The following is a 23,192-nucleotide window of genomic DNA, read 5'->3' as shown; positions in this document are numbered from 1 at the left end:
GGCGAGCTATCCGGAACCGTTGGCGAGGACGACTGGCAGTCGGTGTAACGCTGCTTCACGACAATGCCCGACCTCACGTCTCCCGTCAAGCCCAGGAACATTTGGCAAACTTTGTGTGGACTGTTGTGCCACACCTACCGTACAGTCCAGACCTCACGCCTAGTGATTATCACTTGTTCCCCAAGTTAAAGGAACATTTGAGTGGCCAACGCTTCCGCAGCTACGATGAAGTCAAAGAAGAGGTGAAACGTTTCCTCAACAGGTTGGCGGTGGAGTTCTATGACACTGGGATACAGAAATTGGAGCACCGTCTACAAAAATGCGTAGAAAAAGATGGCGATTATGTATAAAAAATAGAGCAAAGTTTCATCTTTCCAATGATGTAAATTTCTTTGAGAATAAACAATATTGTCTATCTCTAAAGTTGATGGGAACCTTATTTCTCGATCAACCCTCGTATATATATAGTTCAAAGAGTAGAAGCACATAGGAAAAATAAGAGGACTTTACTGACGTTTCGGCCAGGGTCCGGTCTGAACGTGGCCGAAACATCAGTAAAGTCCTTACGTGCCTCTATTCCTTTAAACTATTTCTGTGCCGGATCCTGCTTCTGTGCTTCACGGATACATATATATATTATAGCATTATAAAATATCTTAATGACACAAGCTCGTCTGTGTTTCATTATGTTTGTCAATTGTTTCACGAAATTATTGTATTTTTTAATGAGCTAGTGAGGCTAGGGATAACATAATGCACCAACGAGCAGATGACAATATTTACTGGTTATTGGCATGGCATGTGGTATAGAAACAACAATCAGAGGCATATAAGTAACATTCTAGTTGAGGTCAAGAGAGAGGGGTGGAGTTGGGCATGTTAATTAATGTGTGAAATAGAAGAACAATGGTCTCTTAGAGTAACAAAATGGGTTCCAAAAGGAGGGAAATGCAGTGTGTGTGCAGTTGGAGATAACACAGTGTGATGAGAAGGAATTAGCTGGTGTGGGCTGGGTTTGGTTGATGCATGACCAGCCTAAATGAACATCTTAGGGAGAGGCTTTTAAAGCGAAGCTTTCCTTGCGAACCATCTTGGACTTGGCTGCTGCTGCTGCCTTGCTGAATAGCTTGCACACAGGGCAACACCCACATAACAAATTGACACACACACACGTTACGCACACACAAACAAACAAAAGCGCATAATCTTTTAATTGAAGCAAAGCATTCTATGCCTTCTTTCCCATAGTTCGGTGGGTTTGGCTTCTCGCTAAGTGGGCCGATTCCAGAGATGGCATAATCCACTGTCACATTGGTCACATGGTGCAGGTGCCCGCATCTTGCTGGCCAGGTGCATAATCATAATGCTACAAAACATGATGCAGAAGTTAAGCAGTTTTATAGCATTTAAATGATTCACAAAAGCTTCACTTCACATAGATTCTACAATGTATGTTGGATCTAGATGATTCTTTTTATTCTTAAAAAAGTAAACTCTGTAAAACGTGAAAAACATGGCAAATGCCAGAGTGGTCTAATAATTTAACTATTGTTCCTGCAAACAGGGTTTAGTTCCGGTACCCCAAGAAGTGGATGCTTTGTGAGGTTATGATACAGTGGCTCGCTATATTTCTGTGGGCACCATGGCTGCCTCATGTGAGTGCAGCTGAAACGAATGTGCACAGCTCACTTTTTTATTTTTCAACGAGCATTGTCACCATATGTGGCCTTATGGCTATGCGACATCAGCAAATTTTGCTCTGCATCATGATGTCAGTGTCAGCAAGTCTGGTGTTTCAAGATAACTTTAATTTCAAATTAATATACCCACACAGAAACGAAGAGCCAATCCTTGGCGAAATCACGCACCTGAACCCCATCCAGCAGTATGGGATCATCAACGAGGAGCACTACTTCAAGCTGAGCCTGGCACCGGGTGAGCACTTGACCGTGTCCACCAAGGTGCTCTTCCGCCTACATGCCACCAGCCGGCAGGTTAGAGAGCTGTCGGTGCTGCCCCAGCCACCGCCTTCCAGCATTGTGGCCAAGGTTACAAAAATGGGCAACCACTGCCTCCACCTCATGGATGTCGCCAGACCTGTTCAGCTGTCGGTATGTTGTACAGTCAACCCCCCCCCCCCACGCACAGAACTGCACAAAGTTTCTGTAATAGTATTCCATAGAGAGAAATCTGGCACTACTATCCATGCGAGCGCCCCAATTGGAACTGTGTCGCTATGAAAATGATGGGTTATGGGTGTGCAAGGCTTTTCTGAGGTGTGGCTTGGCCTAAAACATGGTCTTGGCTGCACATATTGGGATCTCTCAAAATTGAGACCTAATAAAAAAAAGTTTGAATTCGCCCATACCCAGTTAGTCGGGATCAGATCTTCAACTTGGTGTTGACGACTGCGAGGAGGAGTTTAGACCTTTGACAGCCTCACTCGTGTAAATGCAGCTCGACAAAAATGCTTTACCTGTGGGATTTCATTTCCTAGCTGCACCATGAGTGATGCATCACATGGAGGACAACCAAGGCATGCTTAATTTCTGTTTGTTCCAAGAAATGTCAAGCTTCATATAAACTGTTCCTGTGGGCATGTGAATCTGCAATGTAAAAACAGAGAGAAAAACTACAATAACAGACAATAGCAAATAACAAATGAGCTGCTGATATTGCAATAACAAACTCTGTTCATAACAAATCAGTCACATAAGAACTTGGGAAATATCGGCCGTTTTCTTTAAGAAGAAACAAAGAAAGGGAAACAAAAAACCTTGACACAGAAAGGGTAGAAAACTAAATTTACATAAAGAAAAGCAAACCTGCATTTTACATGTTGCTTTAGTAAAGGTGACCGTTTCTATAGGTGGAACAGTATTCACCAGATGGGGACTTCATAGTATGCTGGCTTTTTAACTCTTTCTTCATCAGGCCTACAGAAATTGATCAATTTTTCTACACGTTAAACATTTCGATTGGAATTGTTCTACTAGCAACGCTAAGCACTGTCTGAAATGATAACTATTGGTTAGATTTAACATTTTTTGGCCGATTAGGGAGCCTGAAAAAATAAAGCTTCGACTCGAGATATTACCGAAGCTAGCCCCCAGTGTTTCTAGCACTTCCTCAACAAAACTTGATGCTAATCCAGGAGTGCAGATTTTTGGGCTAGTTGGTTTGTTGCATCAATTGAAGTCATAACGCACGTCCTGTCGTCTTTCATGTCCCTTTCAATCCAGCGCTATGACTTCAATTGTTGAAACGATGCCAAACTTGCGCTTAGGTCGACTCTGGAACATAATTTTAAAATCACAGCAACAGTGAAGATGGAAGCTTCTGTTGGGTTCTCTGATTTTCCAATCCGATTTAACGATGTGTCAAACAACAGCAGGTGCTCATGAGTGCATGTTATTTTCACTCTGTGTTCGACTGTATAAAGGGCAACGTCACTTTTCTTGCCATGGGTTGCTTTTATCCATCAGCATTTCCTTCCCGTCGTGCAGGGTTTTCACTGACACAAAAGCATGTTGTCGATTTCAGACTGACCTCCGAAGGTTGACTAGCTGTCTAATCTTTTGCATATTGAAAACCATCTGTGCAAGTGAAGTGTTCTTATTGAATACTGTTCAACATTCTACGTTAGTGTGCAGTACTGCACAGGAACAGAACAAAGCCTGTGAGGCTCCAGTTCCAGTTGAATGTGCACTAGACTCGCTTGCTTACAGAGGAAAGCTGATGGAATGCAATAATCAAGTATGAGGCTTTAATCAAGTATAACCATGGCTTTTCGAGCTTAAAGAATGCAGTAACAAGCGAATGAAGTGCCTGCTTCAGTGAGCTTAAACAAATGCTCCCCACACAATAGGAACATACCCATTTTGACATTTGGAAGGCTACTACTTTCCCACATAGCATGGGCTATGCAGAAATTTAAAATCCCATTGCTTTTTCTTTAGCTTGTCAGTAGCCGTTTCGGAATTCATTCCGATAAAACCCATTACCACGTAGTTAAAGTACTCTTAGTGCTATCGAGAAGGCCTGGGTTCGAACCTCTGCTAGTGGTTTCGGACAACACCTATGCTGGTATTCTTCATTTGCTTCTTTGTGACATTGTTGCCACTTTCCTAAAGCATCATTCATGGTTGGAGTTGCAGTAGTTTCTACAGTGCATGGGATGGTGTTCACACATCATCATGCGCACCATCAGGTACATCAGGTGCGCACCAGCATGCATCTACACACCATCATGCGAAGGGAAATATGGACACCGCCTATTGTTAAAAAAATTTACAGAAGGTAGAAGATCACTGAATTAGCGTTGCCAGTATGTTAGGGGCTAGTCTGATTGTAACCTGTGTCCGAGTATCGGTAACGTCTTTTAAAAACTACATAACCAGGTCATGGCCCAAAATACTCCATTTTTAGCAGAAAGTCGATAAATTACGCTGATGATGATTACTTACTTGAAATTTTGTCGTTATTTAAGTGATTCTAGACATCTTCCTTGTTTATTTTTTGTTTGTTTTTTTAATTATAGCTGTAGATCACTTTCTGTAGTGGTGAGTGAATCATAAGATTGTGAAAAGGAAGAAAACCCCTGATTTTCAAAATGGTACCAGGTCTCAAGATTGTGCTTTGCTTTTGTCCCAAGAACATGTGTGAGACCCCACAACCCATGCTCAACTTTCTGTGGTATTGAAGGGAACACCACAGTGACAGAGCTTCTGCACACGTGTTACGGCCCCAAGTAGTTCGGCAGCATATGGCAGTGCTTTTCGTTTCTTGGAACAGATACTGAGTCAGCATATCTTCTATGTGCAACAGTTTTGTATTCGCCCAAATGCAGAAGGGAAAAGCATAACAACAAATCAAATTTAATGCTCAGTGGTGCATTTTGTCTTGTTTTGCTGTTGTAAATGAAATGTTTGTTTTTCTTGCCCAGATTAAACTAACATGGATGAGAATGTGGGACTCATTACAGGAGCACTCTTACTTGTGCATGCTTTGCCTCCATAGCTTTCCCTTCATTGCACAGAAATTTGTCTTTGAGTATAGAAAAGCAGCTTTTATGGACCCAGGTAGCTTGCTCATCAGCTCTTTGGTATGTCTTTAGAAGTAATGACAAATAATAGGCTCTTACATACCCATTGAGATCATATGTAGGCAAAGTCCATTGTCCCTTGAAGAATTTTACCAGGGCGACTTACTGGCTCTACATTACTAAAACATTCACTAGATATGTTGTTAAGACTCCAGAAAGACAATGTTGTCACTGAGAGGAAGCTTTAACTCGGGCCAAACTTTGACGCAGCCTATTCACATACATGCAAAATCCAAAAACGCTTTTCTGAGATCACCCCTGGACTGATCTTAATGAAATTTGTTGCATTTGAGAGAGAAAGTTAAATTCTAGTGACTGTCGGAAGTGGGTTTTCGATATAGGGCCTGAATTTTGTTGAAAGAATTTTCAAAAATTCGTAAGTTCGAAAGAAATAGAAGCATGAAGTTTACAGATAAATAGCTCTCCATCAAGAACAGATATTGCGATTCTGTAAATGGCGTTGTTGGATCATTCAAAGCGGACAAATTCAGTATGTAAATTTATATATTATGCAAATTTTTTACATTGTGTACAGGGGTTCTGCAAAAGCTGTATTTCCATGTTACTCAATTTTTTTTAGATTCATGTGTAACACATAAATTTTGTCTGCTTTAGGCGTACTATTAGATGCAATTGACAGAACTGTGATATCACTTTTCATTGCTGAGTTACAGAGTTGTAGACTTGATAGTTTCGTTTTCTGAAAATTTGTGATTCTTGCCAATTTTTAATAAAACATTGACAACCTAAATTGAAAATTCGAAATAAACAGTCGCTAGATTTGAAGTTTTCTTTTAAATGCAACAAACCTCGTCAAGTTTGGTGGAGTGGTTGCCGAGAAAAACGAATTCTCCTTTTACATGCATTTAGATAGGAGCACCCGAGCTAAAGCTTCCTCTTTAGGTGACTAAAAATTCACTAAAGTTATTGACTTTCTTGCTGAGTTACCAACACTGCTTTGTCCGCAGGCAGGGTATGCGCCAGACTTCGAGGTGTGCTCAGGTGATTGGGTGCGCCTGCAGCTTGACGAAGAGACTGGCGGTGCAACTGCAGTTGAAGCTCTTCGATCAAAGCACATTATAGGACAGGTGACCCGCCTCACACCTACAGGCGGCATCATTGAACAGCAGGTGAGAAGAAATTTCTCGCTTTTCTTTGTCGTCAGTTGTTTTTTCATGACTACACAAACTTGCATACACACACATGGTTAGTATGCAGCAGTCGCTCTGTGTGAAAAACATTCGTGTATTCCACCCAGAAGTACACTGCAGATGCCCACCTGTAGAGAAAAGTGCAACGAGGCAATTCAAGTGCTCGCATGTGTACACCCCTTTAAAATGTTTGCTAAAGGGATAAATAAGTTCATGAGATGTCGCTTGATGAAAAAATGAGATCCTGCTTGATAATACAGAAAAGATGCAAAAACGAAAGATGGGTGCCGATGTTGCTCGCTGTGATGCAATGGGCTTTGATGGCATCTGGTCGAACCAAGTTATGTAGTTATATTTTGGTAAAGATTTACTACATACATCACATTCTAGTGGAGTCGGAAATTGAACTTGGCAAGTTTTGAAAACTTCTACGGCTCTACAATGCCCCAAATACAAAAAAAAATGCTCTGAAATTCGTAATCTCACACAGGCATAACAGTGCTGAAGTTGTGGTGAAAGAAATTAATATTTTATGTAATCAGCCTCTTACTGCAAATATAAAGCAAATAAATTTTCGAAGGAACACCTTATTAGTATAAACTCATTTGGTGTTTCTCTTTAGTGTACCTTTAACTGGGTGCAGCCAGGCTAGGAGATGGCAAATTAAAGGAGTACCGGCACAAAAAATTTCAATCTGGGTTTTCCTCCTTTAATAAGTAGCTAATTACACAGTAATCACAGCACGAAATCTCATTTACTTCAGAGCACGACAGGTAATTATTTGGGGTCTTGTTTGTAGCAACCAGTCCAAGTTTCTGTTTCAGAGAGCAATCAGATGGGCTAGAGAAATAATGTAAAACACAGCTGGGCACGTGATTGCAAAAACCTCTGACATATGCTCTGATGCCCACGCCAGCGCACATGCTGGCGCACAAGCATTGGGTTGCTAGTTCTACTGTTACGTGTGCTTTGTGATATCCTCGCCACCATCTTCGTCTTCGTTTTCGTTGTCCAGCGGTGACGATTTCCTGCGCGCAGGCGTCGCTGCCATATTAGACACGGCGAATCACTTTTGATTCAACCCGCTAGAAAGTAGTGGCTCGGATATTGTGGTCGGCGACAGCGAGGACGAACCTCAAGACACTCCCATCGGCCACGTTCAGTGGTAAGACACGTGAAATCGGCATCGAACGTCACGGCCTACACGGTATTTACCACAACAAAAACTGGAGCTTAATTCTGCCATTGCAGCGATCAGAGAGCGTCCCACTACAAGCAACAACTGAGAAGAAGAGCACAAGCAAGCAGCATGGCAGCCAACAAAAATTTGTGTCGTAGCGTTTTCTTGGTTGTTTGTTTACAATCCTTCTTTAACATTGATGTCGTGAGGCGCTGCGTTTTGCAATTGGCTACACGCACATACTTAAAATTGATAATAAATATGCTTCAAGCTATATTCACTGTTAAAGACGATGTGTGTTGCCCACATAAATCGATCTCACGCGTTATATCCACTTCAAAAATTTGTGTCAGTACTCCTTTAATGACGCTGGTTGGCTGGTGTACAGGAAACGAGCACAGATGCACACATAGTTTGAATGTATAGCATGCGTATGTAGAATACAAATGAGTGGCAAAAACTATCAGGATCATGTCTGCAGACTTTCTTCGTTTGTTTGCCACTGCACTCTCAACCGGTCACTACTGCTTTACTCGTTTTCAAGGGCAAGAGTTTTTTCTATAGACTGTTTGTGGTTCTCCACATTTGAGTGCCTTGTCTTCCTGTCATCGCCACCATGTAAAACTGTGTTTTTGTTTTTCCTTTTCCTTCTCATCAGATAGTGTTCTCAGGGCACCAGTGGCCAACTGATGCTGCAAGATTGCAAGTTGGGCTGCAAGTCGCAGTTCATGCCATAGAAAGTGACCAGGGCAACCTTGCCTGGCGGGCAGTGTCATTGGAGGTGTATGATGAGAAGGCAGGGCCATCCAGCCAATCCTGCCACAATGGTATCATTGCAAGCAAACTGTGAGTATTTTCATGCTGGTCAGTCATCAGGCATTCCATGACATAGCACAGTCTGAGGCAGTGCTATTAGATACGTTGTCATCACAATCACCAGTTTTGGTTTAAGTGACAGGCACTAGGGACTTTAAATAATAACCCAGATCATGTTGTCACAGTGTTCTACATAAGTCATGCACTGTATTCGTTTCTAAATAAACTTCTGTTGTTTGACTTCACTGTCATTTGACATTGCCAGGTCAGATTCGTTAGATCTTTGTGCATGGGCGATAAACTGCACCCTTGAGCACTAATTGAATGAGACGAAATGTTGCATTGTCACATGCAAGGGGCATATCATAATGAATTGCACTTGTGAATCTCCTGCACTGCATGGGCCTCCCTATCTGTTGGGGCACCTGTCATGAGTAGTAGGGAGTTGTTTCAGCACCAGACGGCAGCACGTGCTGGCAGAATCCATTTTGTGGTTTCCATATCTCACATTCCCCACGTGGGTCAGTAGCCGAGCGGACTGCATGGAGAACGACTGACTAGGGTAGCACTAGACATCGTGGTTCTTGGGGAAGGAGGGCATGATGAGTGCTTTGGAGATTCACCAGGGACTCGCGGTAGTGGGTGGTGAGCAAGCAGCTTGCTCGCATCACCGCCCAACATCACACGGGTGGAAGGCATCATCGTGCAGGAAAGGTGCATCACATTCTCCAAATTCACCGACTTGGCGCTTTTGGACTATCATCTGTTCGGAGCCATGAAGAGACCCTTGCATGGTCAACATTTTGCTAACATATGGGGGCTGCAAGATGCTTTCTGGCCTTGGTGTGCAGCACTTCAAAGATGTGGTTCCAAGAGGGCCTAGCAAGTCTCCCTCACTGGTGGGAGAAGTGCATTGCTCTCCAGGGCAATTACAATGACAAAGTGGACTTCAAAGAGATATGTAACGCCTTTCTGTCTGCCAAAACAAAAATAAATTGTAATTCATTATGGTACGCCCCTCGTATCAGCTACCTCTCAATCTCAAATTAAGCTGCTGCGGTTTTAAGCCACCTCCTCTTTGTGCCTCCCCTGCAGCTGTCGTATCCCCGATGGCCTTGATGCCCCAAAGGAAGTTGACTTCGGCCAAATTTGTCCTGGGGAAAGCCACTCCTTGCAGCTTTGCATCACGTGAGTTCAGTTTCTCCCTTCATCACCACTTTTCATAGCAGTTCTGTGACCCTCCTGCATGCATAAAGGTCAACTGCAGTGAAATTTTCTTGGACTAAATGGCTAACACTAAATGAGTAGTGTGTACAACTGAAGCAGTCTGTCTTGGCAGAGCTGCAAGGCTGGTAATTGTCTGATTTTTTTATTAGCAGCCTTTGAATAGCACCCAAGCAGATGACGTGTGCAACTGGTGGTTATCAGGTACGACGGAAGTCCCAGCATGTTGCCTCCGAAATTTTTCAGTATGCTGTTGGCAGCTGTGGGTGGCACCCAGCATTGGAGGACATGTCGAGGACCAGTGCATTCCGAGTTGTGTGCAACTTCCGGCGAGTGGTGGTGGCGGTGGGGGAAGCGGGGCACTTTTTTTTCTTTTTTAAGTTTTGGTATTAGGAATGTATACTTTTGCGAGCCTTCCATCACTCATCTGCTTGTACATCAGACTTAAAATTTTGCGTGGAGGCTGCTGTACATGTATGCTATCTGGAACTAGGCTTTATGCATGGGCCAAAATTTTATTTGTATAGGAGGTCTTGGAAAGAAGAATGATGGGTGTAACGTTAAGGGATAAGAAAAGAGCAGATTGGGTGAGGGAACAAACGCGAGTTTATGACATCTTAGTTGAAATCAAGAAAAAGAAATGGGCATGGGCAGGACATGTAATGAGGAGGGAAGATAACCGATGGTCATTAAGGGTTATGGACTGGATTCCAAAGGAAGGGAAGCGTAGCAGGGGGCGGCAGAAAGTTAGGTGGGCAGATGAGATTAAGAAGTTTGTAGGGACTACATGGCCACAATTAGTACATGACCGGGGTTGTTGGAGAAGTATGGGAAGAGGCCTTTGCCCTGCAGTGAGCGTAACCAGGTTGATGATGCTGAAAATTTTATTGCAGTTGGCCTTCAAATCAGTTTAGCAGCCCTCTTTCTTCAAGTGTAATAGCATTTGCTGCTCTTGCGTTCTAGGTTCAGTGTCCTTATTTTGTACAAGACAACAACGTATATCACTGCTGCAGGATTTGAAGGTAAAAAAAAAATGCATTCTGAAACTTCACAGTAAATTGGCTGCCTTAGCCAAGTGCACCTATGGGAATTTCGGGAGGGCCATCTGTTTTCATCATGTGTTGTTGCGACCAGTTTCTTGCTTGGTTGACTTGGCCTTGCATGCCAAAGAAAAACAACACTTTGCTCAGTACAGTTGCTGGGCATTGAACTCTTTCTGCTGTGGCTATTTGTAGAGGGGCTTCAGGCATTCTAACCGCTGAGCTATTGCTGAATGTGCATGGCAGTTTGTGCAAGGTTTAACATACGTGACACTGACTACACGAATGATAGTGCCTGTGCACATGTTTTGGGGATAACAGCAAGCAATATATGCTTGCACAGCATACCTTGCCCTGTACTGGTTGCTGGTACATTGTGCAGCAGTCGTTGACAGATTTCATCTCAGCACAGCAGTATTGACTGTGCTTTTCCCTCAAAGACTGTCTTAGATGTCAGTAAGCAAAGGTTCGACGAAATCCATGCAGTTTTTTCTGGTGGCAGGTCTCAAGCTGCCACTGCACTAGCTTGCACAGGCACAGATACCACTGACCCACTAACCACTAAGTTATCGCCAGTTAAACCTTGCTTTAACAAAAGTTGCATCCAACATGAAAATACCTTCATTATGTTTGATATTCAATATACAGTAAAACCTTGTCAATTCAGCCCTCCTTAATTCGGAAAATTGGCTAATTTGGACTCGTCGTTTGGTCCAGGCAGGTGTATGCATTATTTAATGCAATGAAACTCTTGTTAATTCGGATGCATTTGGCAGCACATTGGTTCATTTGGACAACTCTCGAAGCTCGGCGAGCACCGGCGGAGCGACGCAAAAGAGCAATAATGGCGTTAGCATCCACTCAAACGAAGCGAAGTCTAAATTGCCATAGTCATATGTAAAAATCGTATCTGAATGACAGCAATGCCAGAAAGCTTCGTGCCAAGTTGAGCCTCTATAATGCCTTTATTACATTTACCGCCACGCATAGCACTGTGTTGGCCGCATGTCTTCATGACTGCGTAGTCACCATCCATGATCGCGTCTATAGCGACCGCAGTTTCTTCCACAGTTGCAGCAAACGGTGGTTTAGTTCCGACTCTGTGCGTGTGTCGGCCGTGGGACATCAGAACTGGAAGGTCGCCGTCCATGATTGTTTAGACAGAGGTCGTGGTTTCATCTGCAATGGTTGCGGCAATCAGTAGTTTCGTTTTGATAAGCTGTCAAGGATAAAGAGCACTGGCTACATTGTGATGGATGGCAACCAGCTCACTGGCGGGAAAATAATTGGGATGCGCATGGGATAGTAAAAAGTCTCTCAAATGAAGGAAATCGCGAGGCCTTCACCGCTGCGAGGGCTAATCAGCCACGAGATAGCGAGAATTTCAGCCTCCACACTGCTTTTGTATAAAATAGAGACAGGATTGGCTCATTCATTCAGTAAATAAAAGCGTGTTGACATAGTAAGCATTTGTTTATTGTTTTCTTGATACCCTCGATAATTCAACATTCAGGTAACTTGGAGATTTTTTTTGGTCCCATGAAATCGGAATTAACAAGGTTTTACTGTATATGGATCTCTGTTATGTGCTGATATTGGCAAGAAACATTTTAAGTTTACTTTGTTATATCTGATAATTACCGTATTTGGACGATTCTAACGCGACCCAACTTTTGCGGGTTTAAAGTAACAAAATAAAAGTTTACCTCAATGTAATACAGTGAAAGCTCGTTAATTCGAACTTCAATAATTCGAATTCATGGATAATTCGAACTGTACGATTTGGTCCGGCCAAGCTCCATAGAAGTCTATGTATAAATAAGTCCGTTAATTCGAACGCGAGAAGGTTCCCTCACGGATAATTCGAACTACGCTCGCCTGGCACACGGCCAGAGAAACGCGCCTACTGCCTACACACAAGGCTGTATTGCCTCCGAAACGGAGAGAACGGCGAGAGAAGGCAAAATCGGACAAAAATCTAACCGACGCGGGGTCAGCCAGAAGGCAGCGGCGGCTGCCGCCTCTCCGTTCTACGTAACCTCGGAGACTTCTTGCCCTTTGCGAATCTCGGAGGCTTTGCAAATCTTGTACAGCTGCTAATGTTGTGCAGAGATGGCACGGTAAGCTCCAAAACACAGCGAATCAAGTACGTCGCAGCTGCGCTTGCAATCAAGAACCAACGAATCAGGGCCTTCTCCACCTTCACATGTTCAGCGTCTTTGTCTCGGCAGTCTTCATCGGTTGTACACCTCTGTTTTCAGCTTAGGAGGTATCGGCCGTCGCTATTCATTGGGATGGTGTTAAGCCTCGGCTAACATTCGTTTCGGTGGACATCGGTGGTGTTGCACAGTCGGACCCAGAGCTTCGACTTGAAGATGGTGTGTGCCCGCGGCACACGCCATCACTTTCTGACACGCCAAATTTCTGACATGCCCTACTGCTTCCAAATCGCAGTGTACTGTTGCCCTCCTTCACTTTCGTTAGTTCGAACTTTCGTTAATTCGAACTGAAGCGGCTTCCCCTTGCGGTTCGAATTAACAAGCTTTTACTGTATGTGCCGGATTTATCAAAGAAAAATGTCCCCATGTTTGCAATCAAAAATAAATCACACACACAAAGTGCGCAGAATCTTCACAGGAGCGAAACTTTATTTAATGAACTTTTATAATGAAAGCAGTGCACCTTTGTTGCCATCTGTGCTTCATTGGCCACAGATAACAAGGTGGTATGCTTGAGCGATTGCTTTTAGAGGTATTACTCTCACTTTCATGAAATTTTATGTGACTCAGCATTGGATTTGTTTAAATATGCGGGTGAGAGCATTGTTGCCACAGCATCGGAAACACTGGTGGCTGTATGTGCCGACACATCCTGTACCGAGTCGCATGGAATGTCTCCAACGTGGTAGTATCTCCGAAAGCGATTGTAGTCAAGCGTAAAATTGACCCACAGCAACCTTCAAGATAACATGTTCTGCTGCTATCTTGTGATGGCGATGACGGTAGGCTGTTGCCAACATTAGGTTATGTGGTCTTGGTTTCGAATCCAATTGTAACATGCCAGAAATATTTGGACCCATATTTTTGGAAAAAATGTCTGCATCAGATTCATGTAAATAAGTGTGATTATATCTATGTTCCTTATACCAAAGTTCAACTGTAATGCCGATGACTCTGCTAGGCCTGGGGTGTAGGAGCACTTTTAACATGAAGAAAAAAGCATGTAAATCTCGGGCAAAGGCATAATATTTTTTTTATATGCCTATGCTGACAATCTGTGTTGTAAGTGGATTATTCGCCTTTGAAATGGAAGTGCCTGCTAAAAAACTAATGTGACGCCACACATCAGGACTGACCAGTGGCACATTAATGGCTCACATGAGTAATGCTGTCTGCATCATTTCTGCATAATGCAGTCAATTACCCTTAATTTGATCTCATTGAAACTGTTATCTGAAAAAAAATTATCTGAAGTTTAACTGTAATTAAAAACCACAGCTGCCTCTTGAAACTTTTAAACAAGATTTAATGGTAAGACAGTTTGAATTATACAATGCTGAGTGAATGGAAATCGACTCTGTATAAACAATTTGTCATTTACTGCAGCAGTGGCTCCCCAAAGGGATGAAAAAAGGGAGAATGGAGTTTTGCATCCATATTTCAAAAGAACATTGAAGTATTGGGTCGTCTACACAATCTTGTGAGAATAATAAAGTAAATGGGATGATAGTCAAAAGAGAACTGCAGCTAGGTACTTCTGTTGAATTAGCAATTACTGATAGTATTCTTCCTTGTGTAGAAATAACAAATTGTCATTGCTGATGTATCTCATTCCTTTTATCATCTCCAGGAATGCAACGGATAGGCCACACCTGCTGGTTTCATGCAAGTTTAATTCTGCAGCCAAGCAAGTGGCACTTGCTAAAGCCTTCCAGCCCTACTTGATTGCATCAGGTGACAACTACAACTTGGATCTTGTGTGTAAAGCCAGGTAAGCAGATTGCTGCGAGCTCGACGTGTGTTTCATCCTGCCTTAATGGCTGAAATGCAGTTAAGCAGTTAAACTAACTTTAACACAAACTACCTATGTCATGCCGAATTCAATAAGTTGAACAGTTTGCTCTCCTTTGTTTATGTTCCCATGGGCTTAGTACACTTCTGTTCAGGTGAGCTTATGGCAAGAGCAAAAATATTTTTGAGACTCTTCAGTTTAAGGTTGTCCGAAAGGGGAACATGCTGTATGTGCAAATTCCGCACTTAATTGATGGGGGATGAAAGGTTGCGGGGGATGCGGGGTTGAACGTTCACATCTGTACCAACGTGCCAATATTAACAAAACTTGGCATGATGCTTTGTCTTGTTGTTTTTAGAACATTTAGTCAATTTTATTACCCTAGCCTTAATGGAAAAAATGTTGTGTGTGTCCTGTTGAGGAAATGAGTGTGTTGCCTTAGGAAAACTATAATTTAAAAAGTTATAACAATAGATTACATTTTTCTGAATCAGTATCTTCTGGATGCCTGATGTTACAGGATAGTGGCGGCAGCTTGCAATTTTATATACCTTTTTTTTAGAAACTTTATAACTTTAAATCTAGGTGTTTTTTGGTTGTTGCTGTAACTCAGAAATTTATGCTTTTTTCGTGATAGCAGCAAATTAGGAAAGGGTAGCTGGAAGTCTAACTACCCCTTTAATTGCCCCAGACTCCGTGTCGCTGTCTTAACACCTTCAAAATTACCCAGCGCACTGCTGCTATGCTGCTCAAGTCATTCTTTCAACTCATGTATATTTGTTACTTACGCACTGACCAGCTCTTCTAAAACCACAAACGCACACCGAATGCTACACCTATGGCTTCTGTTCATTTCTTTAAAGGCTCCCTAACCTCTCGCTTCCCCAACACTCTTCTACGTCCTTCTTTTTCTTTTCCTTTCTTTCTTTCTTTCTTTTTTGCTGCCGCCTTCCCACTCTCCAACTTTTGTCCCCTCGTTTTAGAAACCACGCCTGGAGACGTCAAGCAACTGCTCATTTTCGTTTCAGTCTCTCCCTTTACAGCCAGCCACCGCTGACGACGACCACATATGACGTCACTGTGCAAACCTGTTAAAATTAACCTGCTGAGGATGACAAGGCCGACTTTGACAGAGATAGGTCCTCCTTTCTAAACATGGGCCAGCCTTTCTGAGGCACTTTATCCCTATTTATAACCTTTATGCATACCACACATACTGAAAAGGGTTTTCATAGGTGCTTTTGACGGGAAATAGATGTACCACTGGGCAAAAAAAAAGGTTGTTTTCTTTTTTTCTATTGTGCAGATAATTACCAAACTTTATGAAGAGCTACTTTATATGTTGAGGAACCCAAAATAAACAAAATAGAAGAGGCGTTTTTCTGGTGAAAATCGCTATTTTGATCTTTATTTGAATCAAGTAATTTTACATGATGCAGGCAACCCAACAGAAAAAGCTGTCATAGATGGCAGCTTGGCAGAACTGCGGGCCCCCCCTTTATTGGCACAGAGACAGCGCACAAGACGGGACAAGTACACAATGTAATGCACATAACAGATAATAAATAGATACATAACATACAGTTGTACACAACAAACTAGCAGTTATAGAAATTGCACGCCTGCTAAAAGCAAATACCATAACGTAGAAAGTAGATCATTCATATCAATACAAGAAACATAGAGCATATAAACGTAACATAGGAATTCAATGTATAAAATGTAACCTAAACGTAAATGTAACCAAATGTAATCAGTGCTAGTATGGTAGCACTGATTACAGCTGGACAATTTTTTTATCAATAAATTTATGTTGGATCAGCATCGAGCAAGAGGGAGGGACTCCATGTGGCAATGCGTGGGTATCCACATAGAATATATTGAATACTCAAAAAATCAAATTGTAGATATTCAATTCGTGAATCAAATTATTCGAATGCTCACTGTTCGATTGGGTGATATTTGAGTATTCACACACCCCTATTTTTAAGCGGTCTAAATATTTTGCTGCAGTTGGCCTTTTAAGGGTGTTAACAAGAAAATAAGATTATTATTGGCCCGGCAGCTTTGGAAAGATTGCACCAGTAGTATGTATGCTACTCATATATATATCTGATTTAGCCAAAGTGAAATTTCTCTGCAGTTGGCCTTAAAGAGCATTAGCTGGCCTTACTTCATTAGCTTTTGTTCTGGTGTCTTGCAGAAACTTGGTTCTGCCCATTCTTTGAGTGTGCAAAATTCATGAGCTGCATGGCACCTGTTGAAATTGTTTGCTTGGTGCTGCGTCTTAGCTGTGTCTCAGCTCTTGAAGGTTGAAAGATGTGGCCAGTGTGGGGTCAGCCTGGTGTCCTTTGCATGTAATAGGGAGTATGATTAAGCTTTTGGGTACTAAATGTAGAGAATGGTAAGTGAAAGTTCAGTACATTGACCCGCACTTTTAAAAAAATTAAGAATGCCAAAGATTCTGTGCTTAGTGATGCTTTCTTTTATTGCTCAAATCTCGCATCAGTATGTGTCATCATTGTGGTCCAGATTGTTTGATACAACACTCTGAACTGTTACTTGCATGGTTTGTCAAGCAAAAAATGCAAAGTTGCCTTTGTCTTTGCCCCTTGCAGTGAGTGATGACTACAGCCATAACGTTACCTGGTCGCTTCTGGTGTCTGTAGTATGGCAAAGCATGGCTTTCGAGACTGGTTTCAATTAATCACTGGGGGTGCAATGTGAACACCAAGAGTTGTACAGACATAAATTTTTTAGGGAAAAATGCAGGTCACTGTATGCTGTGTTTAGTAAGTCTCCAGAATTGGTTATGCCACACACAAATTGTTCACTCCATGTTCCATGTGCGGAAGATGAAGTCAAGTTTAATGAAGAGAGAGCGGGAGATGGTAACAAATTACGATTGCATGTTTTCTTTTGTCTTCTTCCAGCGAACTAGGCACAAGCAATGAGAGGATAGAGCTGGAATTTGAGGAAGGCTTCTTCATCCACTGTGTTGCCAGGGTTAGAGTGGTGGACCCTTTGGAGGCAAAACTGGCACCATTAAGCAAGGCTCCTTCGGTCAAAAAATTGCAGACTGTCAGTCGAGCATTCCAGGAACAGCTTTGGACTGTGCCTGGCGAGAGATGCCCCATGTAAGAAAATGCGCTTGACATGGAATGGTGCTGTACATTGTTACTTCTCTCTTTCTCTTTCTTTTTTCTTTCAGAAATTGCCACATTGGCTTAGTTTTTGTCATCTTTCAGGCATCCTTTGCAGATCTGCTTTCCTTTTGGTACACACACCGCCTTTATGACAGAGTGCATGCATGTGCATGGCGTGCACTCTGCAACGTCAGTGGGCGACTAGGAAAGGCTTGACGATTGCTAGAGCCAGCAATCGAAAACCAGAAGAACTACGAACACGTCAGGGCTGTGGTCGAGTAAAGAAAGCTCAATTCGTCACCTGTAGTTGCCGCTAGCATCTGTAAAGCTTCTTGCAGCCACCTCGTGGCAGCATGATGAATGGCCACTTTGAATTGCAGGCCATGCGCTCACACATTCTCTCTCACAAAGGCACATCTGTACCTGCTATTTCAAGATAGCTGGCCAAATTTGTAGAATTTCTGAATTTGTAAAAGCACACAAGCTTGAATGACAGCATAGGCTGCATGAAACAGAGCCTTAGTGCGAACATTGTACTGTCTACTATAACTCGATGAAAGGGAGCTCTCTGCCATTTGCCCTGTTTTATGGTGTAGTTCATCATAGCCATATTAAAGTTTTTGTTGATATTTTTACTTGAGGTTTGTACCCAGCAGAGTGGTTCAGTTCCTAGTTTCTTCTGCTGTTGAGCATGAGGGTGTGGGTTTGATTCCCAGCAGGAGCTTTCCGGTGGGAGTGCAATATGGAAGCTTTGAGTGTGTGACCTTTAATTGTGACCCTAAGAACAGTCACAATTAACTGGGAGCACTTCATCGTCTCTCTTTAACCCCTGTGTTGATATTGGGGCTTTGAAATAAGTAAGTCCCTTACTCAATCAATAAATCAATCAATCAGCATTGAAATTCATGGCAAAGCAGATCAAGGCAGTGAACATCACCTATCATTTTATGGCATTAAGCTAATCAGTACGTATGACTGTCGAGCAAATAGTGCTCCAACATGCTGGCAATTTCCCAGTAGAGCTTGGGGTCTTTCATTAGCATCTCAAGGTGAGAAGGGGGGGAAAGAGCGGTAGATTGTGCAGGGTGTGTTCATAAACAAATAAATACCTTGTTGTGCCATCATCTTTTCAACAGGCGCCAGGCAAAGCTTCCTGAAGGGTTGCCCCATTTTCCAGTAAATCCAGCATTCTGGAAGATGACAACTCGAGAGCTAGAGAGGTTCGTCAGCGGATTGCTTCGTCAGGTGTGAATCTCATTGATATCGCTGTTATGAGCTTGAAACGCATTTTTGTCCGAGTTAATTTTTCTTTTTCCCTTTTTTTCTGCTTTTACTAACATCGACCACACAGTGAAACTACCATATTTACTCGCATAATGATAGCACTCGCGTAATGATCGCACCCCTGAATTTTGTCGTCGAAAATTAGACTTTTTTTCTTTCTCCTTTAATGATCGTACCCTGAACTTGTCGCAGCGATATGTCGTGTGCCAAGTCTAGCTAATGATGATCACGCTCATCATCTGTCGAATGCTACGTGAACAACTCTTGAAGACGTATCAAGTGGTTTGCACGCGCCAAACATTCTAAAGCAGATGTCCCATTCTATTCCTTTCGTCACTTTCCGCACTTCCATGGAAAAGGAAGCTACAACCGAACATACCTTGGCTTTATTATTTTTAGGCTTCATAATGGTTTTGATCAACAACAGCAACAACAGCAGTAACAACAACAACAAAAAAAAGCGCCTTTCGATTCTTCTCATCTGCACTCGTGGGCACACAACAAATTGCGAGGGGCAACGATAGTAGCCACGTTTACACTGATACATTAGAAGTGTACCCTATATATACACTGAAGCTTGTAACACAGCTAAGATATTCGCCCACCATTAGCGAGAATGTGCCGTATTAGAATAGTAGTGAAGACAAAAGCCGCAGTTTCCGCAGCGTGCTCGCCATGCGTTTCAGTGTCACTGGCAGCTATGCATGCCCATCTCTGTTTCTGTCCCCTAAAAGTAGACATGGCTACGTTATTGTTGCAAACTTGCCGATATTAATGATATTATTCATTACTGATACGGAATAAACTGTTTCAATGCGCGTAATGTACTCACGAGAAGGAAAAAAATCGCGTTCGGCTTGCTCCGCCGGCCGCCATTTTTGTTTTGGTGTGCCGCACTGTTGCAGCGGAAGCCACCTGTGTGTTGACCTGTTGTCAGCCCACAGCAAACACAGCATGAAAAAAAAAATATTTTCGCAACAAATTTAATCTGCATAATGACCGCACCCCTGAATTTGCATAAATTTTTTTGACAAAAATGTGTAATCATTATGCGAGTAAATACGGTACTCAGCTTCATTGGATTGTTCATGTAGTATTGTAACCAAACATGCTCATTGCCTTTGAGAACAGCCTAGTATGCTGCCAGTGGGAGTGTCCCTTCAAGAAGTGCTGTATGGCACTGGACAAGCACACCCAATCACACACATATTTTTAGAAGATAATAGATGTACAGCAGAACCTCATTTATGCATTTGAGGGGGAAAAAAAAGCGATGGGAAATGTACTAACTGGGAGAACATACTATTTGATGTTATTAAACGTAAGCTTGCCGAAGGCAAGCTTACATTTGCGCTCCTCGAATTTGGCCTAGGTCAGCAGCTTCTTTGGGTGCAGAACTCTGGCGAAAAGTTTTGACGTGCCTACTCGATGAAAATTATTGCCACAGGAGACACCAACCCATGCCAAATTAATAGAGTCCAAGTGGCCTGAGACACGCTTTGTCGTTATCCTATTGCATAGTGTTTTCGTGTTTTAAGACGGTGACGGGAAATCGAAACCAAATCAAGCTGGTGGGTGATGCTGGAATACAATGCCGCGTCTTTGCAACTTTCTTGAAAGCAATACTTGTATGCCATCATGTTCTAAATATGGGAAACAATATGAGACAAATAATTGATACATAGTAGGACATGGAGTTATTAACCCTTTATGGATGATAAAATTTGTTTTGTAGCTGAGCATCAATATTGAGTACGGAAGTTCTGGTTAAATGTCTTAGCCAACACTGAATAGCAGGCAGCAAGTGTCTGTTGATTTAGAGCCGGAATACAGGACTAGGAATAAGTTTAGCGTGCGACTAACTTACTTTTGAAAGTACGATCAGAGGAGACAGTGGTGTCACTTGCAATGCAAATGCAAATGCAATCTTTACCTATGGCTCACATATGATGAGAGCTGTCTGTACCAGTTCCAAACGAAGCAATAGGTGATTTGGGATGAAGCCCGCTTCCAGTTTTCTGGCTGGTGTTTTGACCCTCTATTGCTTGAAAAGCTTCCACAAAAAAATTTTTTTTCCTTCATTAACCTTGTTCTTTTGCACAGCTATATGTAAAATATACATTTTTGGGGTATTACTATCTCCTGTCCTCAAAGGGTTAAAGCAATGAATGTCACAAGCATTGAATTCAAACCAAAGTTCATTCAGAAACACACAAATAATATGTATATATGTATTATCCCAGAAATGTTACATCAGCTAAACGAGAAAAAAAGAAAAGAGGAATCTAAAAAAAGAGACCAACCTATGATCTCTCTCTCTCTCTCTCTCTCTCTCATTTCTTTACTTATGAGAGATTGCTGGGAATAAGACATAGCCCCGTGTATTACTTCTTCACTAACCCCCACAGCCTGCCGCACTTGTCATTTTATGTACATCTTTTCATCTGCTGCAGCCTCTGTGTCCCGAAAACTACGTAGAAAAACTTCAGCTGCTGTTGCACCTAGAGGAAGTGCAGCTGAGCCGTGATCTGGAAGAGCGAGTCCTCTGCCCAGCCCCTCTGCGCATTGATGGCTGCCAGGCTCGGCTAAACCTCACCTCGTGGCTGGAAGAGGCCCAGTTCCCACCCCGAGTTGGCGATCGAGTGTTGCTGCAGCCAGCAGACGCCCCCAGCGCCCAGCTCAATTTTGAAGGCTTTGTGCACCAGGTGACAGCTGCTCTCTGTATACATTCCCTAATATAATGTCTTCAGGCACCAATTATTTGTGTCGATTGAAAAATTTAGTTTCACCACATTTCTTGCATCTTCAGAACCATCTTCAGCGTGCTTGAAAAGCACCTATGCGGCAACTTTAATAATTTATGTCTGATGGAAAACGTTGTGAGAAACAATGAACGAAGTAAACCCACCACATGACGACAAACTGACACCGTGAACAAGCACCCAGCCATGTACCTTCCAAGTTGTCTTTATACATATTCAGTGTTGCAGTACAGGTCCAATTAGAAGTTTCTCAAGATGTATGTGACGCATTTTAAATATCATTATTTTCATCAGTGCTTTTGCTTTTGATTAATTTTCTTGGCACGCATGATTGTGCACACAGCGCCTGAAGGGGATGACACGTTGAAAATAACAAGAGTTTGCCAAATGTGCTGGGTGTAATGTTATGGTAGAAGCAGAATGCGTAAATGAAATCAGCACCTCTGTAATGAATGGAGCCTTTCAACTTCACGCTGCCCATAATGTTTTTATTCAATTACTACAGCATCACTGAGTGAGGTTCCGCACCTGCTTAGCAGTGTGACAGTGTCATCTGTGCCAAGTAAAAAGTTTTCTTGATAAGATTTGAGGGCTTCCTTACAGTTTTCCTTAACACTGCATATAAGGCAACAGACAAATGTTGCCTGAAGAGCAGTGCTAAAGCCTGTTGGGAAGTTCGTATGGTATGTAGAACAGCAGCACAGGAGTGTCCACATTGCGATGTGCTTGATATGAAAAATGTGAAACTTTGGTACATTTATGCAAGACTAATAAACAAGTGAGCTCCACTGAAAATTACTAGCTGTATGTAAAGCAGAATTGGTTCCAAGTGGATGGGTAACTTTCATTTCACATTAAATTTTATAAAAGACATGCTGTCTGTATGTTGATGTGAATGATGGTGAGCAGTAATCTTACTCTTGTGTTTCTTGTGTGATGGCTTCTTGTTTTGAAAACCAGTGGTGACTATGGAAGAGGCTGGAGTGTCTTGGGCCAGCTGTGCCCTTGTCATTCCTTGCTTAATGTTCTCATCTCTTTATGACAGCTTCAAATTAATTTGCCCCAACTTGTTCAGTTTGCAGTTGTTTAAAGAGCTAGAAATTTAGGTATGGTGCCTTGTAGTAATTGTTCAACATGACTCCAGTGCCCGGAATGAAAAGGTTGATCACAGTAAATGCCAACACTGCACAGACAAGCATATGCTACTGATCAAGCGACAGTAAACATGTTTGGCAGCTGCTGCTTTAAATAAATAGAAAACAACTCTTATATACCTAATGCAAATAGCTGGGACATATATATAGTACAGTCGAACCTTGTTAATTCTAACACGCTTCATTTGAACTGACGCTGTGGTCCTGTCAAAGTTATCTGCATTGCAATGAGTGAAAATGGCTGGTAATTTGAACGCACAAGCATTTGCGATAATTAATTTGAACATACTGCGCTCCAACAGTGCTCTCAGCAGCGTGCC

The 23,192-nt window shown here is 42.4% G+C and overlaps 1 protein-coding gene across 4 annotated transcripts in view; it reads left to right on the top strand.

Moving 5' to 3' along the window:
- LOC135900668 (putative helicase MOV-10) overlaps nucleotides 1-23,192 on the top strand; it is a 61,522-nt gene that overhangs the window by 3,417 nt on the left and 34,913 nt on the right. For 3 of the 4 annotated variants that reach the window (XM_065430192.1, XM_065430196.2, XM_065430191.2), the window contains exons 2-9: nucleotides 1,835-2,111; nucleotides 6,073-6,234; nucleotides 8,094-8,281; nucleotides 9,347-9,439; nucleotides 14,365-14,505; nucleotides 17,460-17,663; nucleotides 18,809-18,917; nucleotides 21,410-21,661. In XM_065430192.1, the coding sequence (XP_065286264.1) occupies nucleotides 1,835-2,111; nucleotides 6,073-6,234; nucleotides 8,094-8,281; nucleotides 9,347-9,439; nucleotides 14,365-14,505; nucleotides 17,460-17,663; nucleotides 18,809-18,917; nucleotides 21,410-21,661 (1,426 nt within the window). The remainder of the gene's footprint in view (nucleotides 1-1,834; nucleotides 2,112-6,072; nucleotides 6,235-8,093; nucleotides 8,282-9,346; nucleotides 9,440-14,364; nucleotides 14,506-17,459; nucleotides 17,664-18,808; nucleotides 18,918-21,409; nucleotides 21,662-23,192) is intronic. The other variant, XM_065430194.2, reaches the window with a different exon arrangement.

This window comes from Dermacentor albipictus, chromosome 3 (genome assembly GCF_038994185.2).
Source record: "Dermacentor albipictus isolate Rhodes 1998 colony chromosome 3, USDA_Dalb.pri_finalv2, whole genome shotgun sequence".
Classification (NCBI taxonomy): Eukaryota; Metazoa; Arthropoda; class Arachnida; order Ixodida; family Ixodidae; genus Dermacentor; species Dermacentor albipictus.
The sequence above is the reverse complement of the archived record's forward strand: the minus strand, read 5'-3'. Positions and strand labels throughout refer to the sequence as shown.